The sequence below is a fragment of the Sus scrofa genome, chromosome 4, assembly GCF_054392235.1.
Source record: "Sus scrofa isolate SSC_HxYL_T2T_F1_AM1 chromosome 4, Sscrofa_HxYL_maternal_Yorkshire_Landrace_v2.0, whole genome shotgun sequence".
NCBI lineage: Eukaryota > Metazoa > Chordata > Mammalia > Artiodactyla > Suidae > Sus > Sus scrofa.
The window spans coordinates 124,311,710-124,324,715 of record NC_139386.1 but is presented as its reverse complement, the minus strand read 5'-3'; the positions used below and the strand labels follow the sequence as shown (position 1 = coordinate 124,324,715).

At 42.3% G+C, this 13,006-nt stretch overlaps 2 protein-coding genes across 12 annotated transcripts in view; one reads left to right on the top strand and one right to left on the bottom strand.

Moving 5' to 3' along the window:
* PLPPR5 (phospholipid phosphatase related 5) overlaps positions 1-13,006 on the bottom strand; it is a 120,961-nt gene that overhangs the window by 41,469 nt on the left and 66,486 nt on the right.
* Positions 1-13,006, top strand: part of SNX7 (sorting nexin 7) — a 306,908-nt gene that overhangs the window by 232,468 nt on the left and 61,434 nt on the right. For 2 of the 6 annotated variants that reach the window (XM_085023879.1, XM_085023873.1), the window contains exon 9: positions 3,159-4,394. The exons of 2 other annotated variants lie outside the window; for them this stretch is intronic. In XM_085023879.1, the coding sequence (XP_084880005.1) occupies positions 3,159-3,335 (177 nt within the window). In that variant the 3' untranslated portion in view covers positions 3,336-4,394. Of the gene's footprint in view, positions 1-3,158; positions 4,395-13,006 lie in introns of those variants that run through there. 2 more of the 6 variants (XM_085023880.1, XM_085023874.1) reach the window with 2 other exon arrangements.

Below are 13,006 nucleotides of genomic sequence, written 5' to 3'. Positions count from 1 at the left end.
CATGGATGGGAAGCAGGGGTAAAGCACTCTGGTGCCTCTACCCTTCCTTTCTTTTTCTATTGATTACTTGCCTGGAGGGAATGGCCAATGGACACAGGCTAAATATGAATGGATGCAAGAGAAATGAAATTAAAAATGGAAGAAAGAAGGGAACCATCATATAGAGCAGGGAGGCAACATTTACACGCTACCGTAAGGGAGAAGTAGGAAGTAGTATTAGTTTGTGTGGAAAGTAGAAGTAGGAAGTAGTATTAGTTTGTGTGGAAGCAGTATTAGTTTGTGTGGAAAGTAGAAGTAGGAAGTAGTATTAGTTTGCTCTGGAAAACACAGGCATTCTCCTTCATCCCCAGAGGCCACCTCAGAAGAGAGCTCAGCCCTTCCTTGTGCAAGGGGTGCAGGCTTGCAGTAATCTGTGAACTTGGGATGATCCTGAGCTTCCTCTTGAACTGGAGTTCAGTCCTAAATTGCTCTATGACTCAAGCACTGATTATAAGGGGTCCCAGGACACAGTCTGGCTACTAGGCAAACTCATGAAGAAGCTTCTGTGTTAGGAATAGCCTGGGATTTGGCTCTTCCTCCACCAGATCTCCATTGAATGTCCAGAACCAGAATGGAAGAAAACTGAATTTTAAGGGTGATGGGAGAAGGGTGATATTTGCTCAAATACTTTCAACTTTATTTTATTTTTATTCTGTGTGTGTGTGTGTGTTTTCAGGGACACAGCCATGGCATATGTAAGTTCCCAGGCCTGGGTCAAATCAGCTACAAGCCACTTCTGCGACCTACACCACGGGGTGGTTTAACCCACTGAGCAAGGCCAGGGATCGAACCTACATCCTCATGGATGCTACTCGAGTTTGTTACTGCTGAGCCACGATGGCGAACTCCTCAAATACTTTCACCTTTAAAGTGAATCATGGTAGCGGTTTATAATGCACAGATTTTTCTGTAGCATAATCAGTGGGCATGGATGTCACATAAGAAAAATTTGAGTTTTCACTGACATGTACTAGGGAATTTTTTGGTACTTTGTGAATGTGCCTTTTAACCAGTCTAATTGTGTTATCCTTACAGAAAGTCTATTATTTCTAATTAGCAGAAGAGGAAATTATAGCATAAAAAACTATTAAGCAAGTTGGATACAGGACAGGAATTGATTATTTATGCTCTCTTGGTTTTTAATTCACTTACGAAACCATCTAGGTTAACCAGATGTCAAAACATAGCTAAAATAAAACACAAACAGAAGGGCATGTGGTTTGAGCAGGATGGTATCTATTCAGCCCTCAAGAGTCAGTGGATTCTCACTACCTTATGGGCCAAGCCATTTAACTATTATTGGGCAGTTCTTACTCAGCAATCCTATGAATATCTAGTAGCACAAAGATGCAGAATATATATATATATATATATACACAGAATATCTATTATATTCATATCCACCAATCCCAAACTCCTAGTTGAGCCCTCCCCTGCTCCCTTTCCACTTAGATGACCAAAAATTTGTCTTTCATATCCTCTTCTGTTTTGTAAATAAGTTCATTTGTGTCATATTTTAGATTCCACATACAATTGATATCATATGGTATATGTCTTCCTCTTTCTGAGTTATTTCATGTAGCGTGACAATCTCTAGTTTTTGTTTTGTTTTGTTTTGTTTTGAATAACCACAAAGCACTACCAGTAATCTTGTTTGTTGCCCTCGCGTGGACAGATGCCCTACAAAGTTCCTCTTATTAGATTCCTAGAATTATTTTAAAAAATAAATCTTCTTAATTGTTTTCAAAATGCATTCCACCTTGTCAAAATGGTCTTGAACTTTGAGGGTGACGTCTATCAAATTAATCTCTCTCTCAGCTTCTCATTAGCTTCGGACACCCATAGGACAGGGTCAAGGATGCGATTCCATGGGACTCCACTAGAGACCTATTTGCAAATCTGTACAGGGACACCGAACAAAATTTGGGGGGGGGGAGTTTCATACTTTGAGACAGGCATGCAGAGTCCTGGAAGTCTTATTATTACTATATCCATGCTTCGCCACAATCATAAACTTGCCAAATTGTGATGTAAATGAATCCGACAGGGTAGGTAACAGAACTGTGATGAGAGGTGATACAGCGGTGTTAAGACCACAGACATGCCAGGCAGATGTGTGTGCACATAATTCAGACCTTTCAGGGCTGCGACGGGAAAGTGCAATAAACAGTGGTATAGTGACGTCATAAATTTTATAGACTACAACCTAGATTGTATAAAGCGTACAGCTACCTTTTTTTCCCCATAACTGAGCTCAGCTTCATCATGGGCGTCCACCCTGCACTGAAGAGGAATGCTGAATAAATGCTCAGTTGTTCTCAGCTTCTCAGTCTTCTCTTTCTGGCAAAATGGCCCTGTGGTCCAGCTGGAGGCCTTCAAGACTGCATGGCTGAGGAGCAGAGGCAACCTCAGAGCAGCCACAGGGCTGTTGCACAAAGTCCTCCCAGCCTCTCCTGCCACCTGCTCCTCCCACTGCATCTCCGGACAACCACAGTGAATGTCCTGGCAACACCCCCCTCCCAATGTGGCCCATACAGGCTCATGCTCCGACCCCCCACACATCCTCCCTCCAGCCCCAGGTGAGCTGTCTGCTCTCTTGGGCTCTGCTGCAGGGTCCTGTGGCTCCCACAGCACCAGCTGCTCTGATGCCTGACCCACCTGCCATTGGGCTATGTTGAGGCTGAGTTCCCAGTTTCTAAATCCATGTACTCCCTGTTTTCTCTTCATCCTCTCTGGAGCTTCTATCATCCGATGCCCAACTTCCTTCTCAGGCTTCCTAACCCAGGGGTGCCACCCAAATGCTCGCCGCTGCCCTTCCTTCCTGTACTCTCCTCCGAGGCCCAGATACGGCGCCTTCTCCCTGGCGGTACCTATGTACTCTCTCTGGCTTGTAATAAAAAACATAGATCTTGGAGTTCCCATTGTGGCACAGTGGTTAACGAATCCGACTAGGAACCATGAGGTTGCGGGTTCGATCCCTGGCCTCGCTCAGTGGGAATTTAGAATTGCCTGCTCTCTCTTGACAAAGAAAGATTAGACGATTGAAGCCAAACATTGTTATCTTCCTTTTCTGATTGGTTTTGGCTCATCTCTCTGTTTCCCTTTTTTTCTTTTTCCAGCTTTATTCAGGTATAATTGACAAATTTTTAAAAATGGATATGCTGAAGGTGTACAATTTGGTGTTTTTATATCAAAATGCATTCCACCTCGTCAAAACCATCTTGAACTTCGAGGTTAACGTCTATCAAATCAGCCTCTCTCTCAGCTTCTCACTGTGTGTGTACACTGTGACGTAACAGCCGCTGTCAAGCTAATGAATGTGTCCACTCCCTCACATAATTAGCACCTTGTGCGTATGGGCGCGGTGAGAACATTTTAGATCTACCTGCTCTCTTGGTAAATTTCAAGTATGCAGTACAGTAGTGTAAATTACAGTTACATTGCTGTACATTAGATCCGTGGTATGTATAGACATACTGTTATTCGGCCTTAAAAAGGAAAGAAATCCTGCCATGCAAGACAACATAGACAACATTCGCCATCATGCCAAGCAAAAAATGCCAGGCACAGAAAGACAGATGCTGCAAGATCTCACTTATAAATGGAACCTAAAACAGTCCACCTCTGAGTTCCCGCTGTGGCGCAATGGGATCCGTAGCGTCTCTGGAGCACTGGGACACAGCCCGGCACAGAGGGCTAAGGATCCAGCGTTGCTGCAGCTGTGGTGTAGGTTGCAACAGAGGCTCGGATCTGATTCCTGGCCCAGGGACTCCATAGGCTGCGGGGTGGTCAAAAAAGAGAAAATAAAATAAAAGAGTCCAGCTCATGTAAGTGGAGAGTAGAGTGGGCATTGCCAGGACCGAGGGAACAGGGAAATGGGGCAATGCCGGCACTTCTCTTATGGCAGCTCCTTCTCTGAGACACTGAATAATAGATGAGAAATTCTAGAACTGTTGTCCAATCTGGTAGCCCTTAGCTAGAGCTATTGAGCACTGGAAATGTGGCCACTGGGACCATGGAACTGAATTTTTAATTTTAGTTAACTTGTTTCACGACTGGTACTTGATGTGAAGAAAACTTTAAAATATGTTTGGAACAAACTGGGTATGTGCATCTACTTTTACACTGTAAATTTTACGAAACCTAAATACAAATCAAATACTTGAGAAGAACATGTTGTATCAGAACTGAGATGTATTGCGAGAGTCAAATAGACGCTGGATTTTGAAAACTTACCAAAAAAAAAAAAAAAAAAGGAATGCAAAATATCTACTTAATAATTTTTATGTTGATACATATTGAAATGTTAAACTCTGGACATGCTTGGTTCAATAAAATATATTTTAAAAATCGGAGTTCATGTTGTGGCACAGCGGAAATGAATCTGACTAGGAACCATGAGGTTGCAGGTTTGATTCCTGGCCTTGCTCAGTGGGTTAAGGATCTGGTGTTGCCATGAGCTGTGGTGTAGGTCACAGACGCAGCTCGGATCCCAAGTTGCTGTGGCTCTGGCGTAGGCCAGCAACAACAGCTCCAATTAGACCACTAGCCTGGGAACCTCCACATGCCATAGGTGTGGCCCCAATAAGACAAAAACACACACACACAAATTTTTTTAAATTAATTTTTAAAAATATAATTACTAGAAAATAATCATATATGTGGTTCATTTTACATTTCCACTGCACATTGCAGACCTAGACAAGAGCATCATGATTCAAGGGAAATGAAAAATATATTAGTTAAATATTCAAAAAATATTATCCCCATTCCAACATTTATTGCTATGTTATTACTTTTTTTATTATACTGGTTAGAGTTGGGTACTGAACCTAAAACCATTTTTTAGGGCGCCTGTGCTCTGTCCGAAAATATTTATCCATATCTTCTATCTACATACAATTTTTACATCTCCTAATACAGTACTGTTTCAGGAAGCACATCGTGCAATAAAATGGCATTATGGGATTATCTTGAACTTTCAGAGTTAAGCTATCATAGTCTATTTTTTTCAGGTTCTAATTTTTTTTTAATTTACTTTTTCAAAGTTAATGAATTGTTTTGTATTTTACTGATACCTTTCAGACACGCAATGGATTCCATATTTAGTCACTGTAAATCAGAGAGAAAAGTTCAACTTCAGGAGTTTTAGTAACCTGGGTTAAAATGGCAGTCTATCACTGATTATTTCTGTGACCTTGACAGATTACGTAGCTTCTCCGAATCTTATTTATGTCACTTGCGAAATGAAAATCACAGTAGTAGTTTTGTAAGATTTAGTACAAGGAGGGTAAAAGTTGTATTACTGTCTCAAGGCACCATGAAGCCTTTGTTTGCTTTGTGCCTGGAATAAACGTAAGGGATTAAAATGAGAATAAACGTAAGGGATTAAAATGATATGCTTGGATTAAAACCAAATTTGCCTGGAGAAATAAAAAATTCAATTGCCTTGCTTATGGGCATGGGGAGAAAGGTCCTTAAACATATTGCATTTGAAAAACCAAGAGTGGCCATCCATTTTCGTTACAATATACTTAATGGGTCCCTAACAAAAGGTTACATAATCAGGACACAGCATTTATCATGTAGTTGATGTCCTTGAATGGGCAGCGCTGGCGAGTCACAAATGTGCTGTAAATTAACAACAAGCCCAGTGTTCAGGACCAGCTGTACGTGCAGTTAAGATCAGAATAGCTCAGTGACTCAGCTGCCCCCCGGGACAATGGCTGATTGATGGTTTGGTTGTAAATAACAGCCCCTTCATCACTGACACATTTACCTTATCCCCAAAGTTCAGCCGTGGCTGGTTTCACATGGACACCCTTTCTATTCAGTAGAAGACGCATGATAAATATATTGTCCACATGGCACTTGGTCCATCAGTCAAAGAACAAAAATACTTTTTCTTGACATTTTCTCTGTCATCTATAAATGCTAGAGCCACATGTTTCTATCTAACAGCTGTTTTCCACTCACAAGATAAAAAGTAATATTTAAATAAAGATAAGCTTTATCTTAATTCTGATTGGGATAACAAAGAAAGCTATGTGATAGATGAGGAGCTGCATGCAAGCCAAAGGTATTCCAGTCCTCGACTTTTGAGAATTGCATCATCTCCAAGATTTAAAATTCAATAACTGGTAAGAAAGGAACTGAAGTGAATAGGTAAACATCAACCTGGAGACCTTTAAATACTACCAAAATGTGCACCAGACTGTTACATATATTGAGGACTTAGTTTTAGTTTAACTTAAAGGCAAATGAAGAAAGTAGAACCTACAAAACTATTAAAATATGCAGATTAAAAATTTAAGTTTAATATTAGGGACAAGAAGTTAGTAGTAGAAACAGTAAAAGCACATCTCAAATATCTCTGACTAATCCTCCAAACTTTGAATTTGTAGTTCAACCTTAAGACGATGTTTCTCAGATTTTTGTTAGTTAAGGAAAAAAGCTATGCTTGATGGATAGGTGATTATTCTTACATACGATCCCTGTATGATACACACTACATCTAATCATCTACATATCATCTGCAATCATAAAAATTAAATATCAAGGAGTTCCCGTCGTGGCACAGTGGTTAACGAATCCGACTAGGAACCATGAGGTTGCAGGTTCGGTCCCTGCCCTTGCTCGGTGGGTTAACGATCCCGCGTTGCTGTGGCTCTGGCGTAGGCTGGTGGCTCCAGCTCCAATTCGACCCCTAGCCTGGGAACCTCCATATGCCGCGGGAGCGGCCCAAGAAATAGCAACAACAACAACAACAAAAAGACAAAAAAAATAAAATAAATAAATAAATAAATAAATAAAATAAAATAAAATAAAAAAAAAATTAAATATCAAGAACTGGACTCCAGATCTTGAGATACTCTCTTAAATTATACAATAATAGGAAAAGACTCATTATACTTTAAAAAGAAAATGTCATATTGCAATAAGGATAAGAAATGTGGACCACAAGGCATGTGTGCTCTCCTCCCCCAACCCCGCAGAGAAAGTTTCATAGTTACTGTAAGTATTTGAATAGATAGTATATATAGGTTTGCAATTCAGTATTTTTAATTAATAAAATGCTTTATTAATTTCATACTAATATTAAACATTATATATAACAGTGCAAGATTTCAAGGGATGTCTCAAAATTCGAGAGGGTGCTTTTAGGACATTGCTAACCTCATCCCTAACCCTCATCTGTGGCTACACCACAGGGGTTGGGGAGAAGTGCCCCTGCTTGGTCACCCAGGGGTCTTGGGAAGTGCCTTCTTTTCCCCCTTCTCATGGCTTGAGATTCCATTCTCCCCACTCCTCAATCTTCATTCACCTAAAAGCTACCTAGAGTCAGAAAGAGAAAGACAAATACCATATGATACCACTTATATCTGGAATCTAACACATGGCACAAATGAACCTTTCCACAGAAAAGAAACTCATGGACTTGGAGAAGAGACTTGTGGTTGCTGAGGGGGAGGAGGAGGAGGAGCAGGGAGCGGGATGGACTGGGAATCTGGGGTTAATAGATGCAAACTATTGCCTTTGGAGTGGATAAGCAATGAGAGCCTGCTGTCTAGCACTGGGAACTATATCTAGTCACTTGTGATGGAGCCTGATGAAGGATAATGTGAGACAAAGAATGTATGTGTATGTGTGACGAGGTCACTTTGCTGTACAGTAGAAACGGACAGAATATTGTAAACCAACTACAATGAAAAAATTAAAATCATTAAAAACAAAAACGCTGCCTAGATTCATCTCTATTGTGCACCCATTAGATTTCCTCACTCTTCCTCAGGAGTAAATGATCTCTCTTCTCCTACACCCACCAGCTTCCACCCCTCACCCCAAGAAGCTCTAGGCTTGGGGCACCAGAGTTGTCAGATGTTACAAGGTCCCTCTGTCCTTGGTGCCTGTCCTGCACCTCAAATCACATCCCCAGCCTCAGTCCAGCTGCTTCAGGGGAGTAATTTTGTACTGATTTGGTTCATAGCAGTTATAAAAAAAACCATCATTTTTGTGCTGAAATATAATTTTTCCTCCTTTGCTAGCGTTATGACGAACAGAAATATCCTTTCTTCCTTGTCAGCACCGTGGCTAACACAGTGCTTGGCTCACTCTCAGTAATTAATCACAGTACAAGTTAAGAGCTCCTGATTGGGAGTTCACATCCTGGCTCAGAGGTAGCAAACCTGACTAGCATCCGTGAGGATGTGGGTTGGATCTCTGGTCTCACGCAGTGGGTTAAGGATCTGGTGTTGCTGTGAGCTCTGGTGTAGGTTGCAGACGTGGCTCGGATCCCGAGTTGCTGCTGTGGCTGTGGTTGTGACCAGCAGCTGCAGCTCCGATTTGACCCCTAGCCTGGGAATTTTCATATGCTGCAGGTGCGGCCCTAAAAAGACAGAAAAAAAAAAAAAATGAAAACAAAAAAAACTCCTCCTGGTTGATTACCAGATGTCAAGAACTAGGCTGAATGCAGTGCCTGTACCAGTCATGTAATCCAAATGACCCCAACTACTGGTACTTCACAGCAGACATAGTAACTAAGACACAGAAAGGTGGAGTAACGTGGCCATGGACTTACAGCAGACACTGATGCAGCAGGGATGCCTATGCAAGCATCGGGCTGCAGAGTCCGTCCCTGACTGCCACCAGGCCATCTGCAGCAGCGAAGACCCCACCTCAATCTCTGACGGGGGCAGGGCTTGAGGGATGCCTCAGGGGGAAATGAGAGCATCCACAGAGGACAAACCAGAGCAACTGAAAATAACTCAGGGTGTCAGACGGAAGCTTCTGTGGGTGGAGTGTGGGCGAGGGCTGGGAGATACCTGAAGAGCGGGTGGGAGCGGGAAATCGGCCGGAGAGGTTGACCTAGATGGTGTTTCTAAAGGCTTTGTGTGTAGACACACCTGGAGGAATGTGCTGGGTGAAATAAGTCAGACAGAGAAAGACAAATACTGCATGATAGATGTATGTGTGGGATCTAATGAAGAAAACAAATGATGAATGGATAGAGCAAGACAGAGACAGACTCACAGATACACAAACAAGAATGGTTACCACGAGGGAGAGGGGAGGGAGGAGGGGCAAGCTAGAGATAAGGGATTAAGAGATAAAACAGTTGTGTATAAAACAGAGGAGACCGATAAGCAACAAGGATATACGGAATGGTACTGGAAATTACAGTTGTTCTTATAAGAACTTTTAATGGAGTGTAACCTGTAAAAATACGGACTCACTATGTTGTACACCGGAAATTAATAATATTAGAAATCAACTACTCTTCCATAAAAAAATCAGCCTCTATCTGTACATGGCAACTAAGAAATAAAAATGCCTTTAAAAAAGAAAAATCAACCCCAACGGCAAAGGCTATTGTGTGCCAAGTGAAGGAGTTTGGATTTTTTATTAAAAGCATAATGGTAAGTCTATAAAGGCACATGAGGAGATGCTAGGAGCAGACTGAAGTTTTAAAATATCACTTTGGCTGAAGGGCTTCTAGGTGTTGGATTGTCACGTGCTAGAGTAATGGCTGTAATTATGAGCAAATCAGGTGCATATTTAGGGACTTGGCATTTGTAAGACATGTTGGTTAATTGTGTGTGTCTGTGTGTGTGTGTGTGTGTGTGCATTTGTGTGGATGAGTTTGAACTGAGAGCAGTGGGGGTGGAACGTAGGGGAGTGAGGAGTAAAGCATGACTAGTCCAGACCTCGACAGAAGCTTCTAGTGACGAAATCTATACTCCCCCCTAAAGGAATATTTATATCCACATGCACACCAAGGATCAAAGCATTCGACCTGTTTTCTCACAGCAGCGCTGTCCACGGCCGTCCCACAGCACCCCGAGTAATGTGTGTTGAGTACATTAACGAGGTGAACAGGCTTTTGAAGGCTGAGGTGGGCACCCAAACTTCACGTATGACATGCCTGCCATCAGGTCACAGTTAAAAACACTAGATCAGAACCCAAGGAGAGAGGCAGCCCCTGAGTCTAGACTTCTAGCCTCTGAACTGTGATAAAAATGAGTTCTGTTGCGTAAGCGACCCAGTCTGTGCTACTGCAGCCCCGGAACATCAACAGAACCTGCACCTCCCAGCTCTAAGTGTTAATTAAGCACCCTGTTAATTAAGGGCTGAATGTCTTTGTCTCTCAATCCTCAAAGCGTCATAGGTGCTCAATAATTCTTTTAATTAACAAATATATAACTGCATCGACTTATTTTCAGTGCTTTGGAATTAAACCAACTAATAATTGATTGTTTACATCTAAATGTCTTCTTTAAAATGTGGTACAAGTGCTTTAAGTTGATATAAAAATACAGTGAATCAAGCTTATTTGACTTTGAGTCCTTTTAGACATTTTTCTTTCTTTTTGTTTTTGTTTTTTAGGGCCACACTCGTGGCATATGGAAGTTCCCCAGATAGAGGTTGAACTGGGGCTACAGCTGCCAGCCTATGATACAGCCACAGCAATGTGGGATCTGAGCCGCGACTGCAACCTACACCACAGCTCATGGCAACACCTGATCCCCCACCCATTTTGTGAGGCCAGGGATCAAATTCAAACCTGCATCCTCGTGGATATTAGTCAGATTCATTTCCACTGCACCACCATGGGAACTCCTTTAATTTTTTTTAATTATAGTTGATTTACAATGTTCCATCAATTTCTGCTGTACAGCAAAGTGACCCAGTCATATATATATATATACACATTCTTTTTCTCACTTTATCCTCCATCCTGTTCCATCACAAGCGATTAGAGTTCCCTCTGTTATACAGCAGGATCTCATTGCTTATCCACTCCAAATACTATAGTCCGTACCTTTTAAACATTTCTTTCTTTCTTTTTTTTTTTTTTTTTGGTCTTTTTAGGACTGCACTTGCGGCATATGGAGGTTCTCAAGCTTGGGGTCGAATGGGAGCTGTAACTGCCAGCCTACACCACAGCCACAGCAATGCGGGATCCGAGCCATGTCTGTGACCCACACCACAGCTCATGGCAACACCGGCTCCTTAACCCACTGGGTGAGGCCAGGGATCGAACCTGCGTCCTCAAGGATCCAGTCAGAATCCTTTCCACTGAGCCACGACAGGAACTCCCCTTTTAGACATTTCTCATCAAACACTAAGATAAATGAGGACATTGAATAGTACGGAAAAATCAAATCTAGATCTGTAACTTTAAAGGAAAAAGGAAAGGTCGCTGCTTAGGAGAACTCTTGGGAATTGTGTGGCCATGACGTCAGTACAAGTCAACAGTGTGTGACATGTCTGATAAAACAAGCAGGCAGAGAAACGAAAACAAATGAACGAAAATTAGTGCCGTCTTAGGTTTATTAGCACTGGATCAGTTTTGAAGGCACTAGTGTCAATATCAGATCTTTGACATTCTTTAGTAATTACATCTGTAAAGCATTTTACGGACACAGAATTGTAGAACTGCAAAGCAAGGACGTTGACAGAAAATCCAGATGCTTCTAAACCACCATCCATGAAATTCTTAGCAAATTCAAAGAGGGGCTCCTAAAGCATTTATGAGGAAGCAGAGGGAGTGGATTATACGATTATATGGTACCAGGACTGGTTATTTAATTTGCAGGGTCCAGTGCAAAAGGAAAATGAGATTCCCGTTGTTATGTCATTAGGAATGTCAAGATGGTGAGGGCAGAACATCAGAACCAAACATAGGGCCTCCCAAGCCTGGGCCTCACGTGACAGCACAGGTGACACACCCAGTGAAACTGGCTCTGCATGCTGGGATTTCCATTTTAGACCCACTTGGAAAATTACATGAAGCATAAGTGGGTTACAGCAGGCACGAGGGAAGGCTATTAGGAAATTTTATTGGTAGTGCAGGCAGGTGACGATAAGGGCTATACCATGTTTACAGGTGGGAGTGAAGGATTTTCCATGCTGAATTCATACCTCCTCTGCCTGTTCAACTTTATTATTTCATTTTACGTTTTCATTAAATTTGTACTTGATACCACAGACCTTCATGAAATAAAAATACCCAATAAGAAAACTTCATGCAATAAGGAAAATCAATGACAGGATGAGTTAAAAAGACACTGTGGGTCTATGTTAAAAATGGCCCAGCTGAATTAGCGGTTGTCACTGTAAGCTGGTTAAATTTAATAGCAATGAATATATGAGCCCACCGGGGCCACAAAGAACACTTACATATAAAAAATATGGCTGATGTACGGGCAGCGGCTATCCTGAAGGTTCTTTATCCAGCAAGTGCACTGTGATTTCTGGCTCATGGTAAGAAGCCAACCATGCTGGAACACCTCATTGTGTCATTGCCACGTGTAGCCAAAACTCCGCTCCTGGGAAACTGCAGAGACATCAGTCACCCAGAACAAAGGACTCCAGGTCTCTTACCACCAGCACTGCAGGATGTGCCCCTTTGCTTTCTGCAAGCGCTGGGGAGCAGTGCAAGGGATCAGCTCAAAAGAACACTTGGGGGGTATTCTCGAGTCAGATTCTGGCCACAGCATACACCAGCTGTGTGACTCTGGGCAAGTTCTTATGTTTCTCGGAGCCCCAGTTGTCTCATCTTAAATGTGGGAATTGTAATAGTACCTAATGGTTTCCAAGTGGGGGGAGTGAAGCAGATCCTCTACCAAAAGCACTTAGCACAGAACGGGAACACACAGTAAAAGCAGGTCATTTATCATTCAGCTGTTCACACAAATACAGTGGACTCTTTTTTGGAGGAAGTAGGAGTCAAAAGGGACCTTGCGTTTTTGGGCTTTCTTGGGTGTATGAGGAGTACTCGGAAGGTGGACACTGGCAGGTCCCAGGGGTTGCTGTGCAGGATGCCGAGCACATGACCACGAGCAGACTCAGTGGAGGACAGGGACCCTACCAGCCAGCATTTCTGAATCCAAGTCAGCTGCCTCCATGTCCGCCGCCAATTACTAGGATTACTAGGATTAACTAGGATCAGTTAAGGGTGCATAAG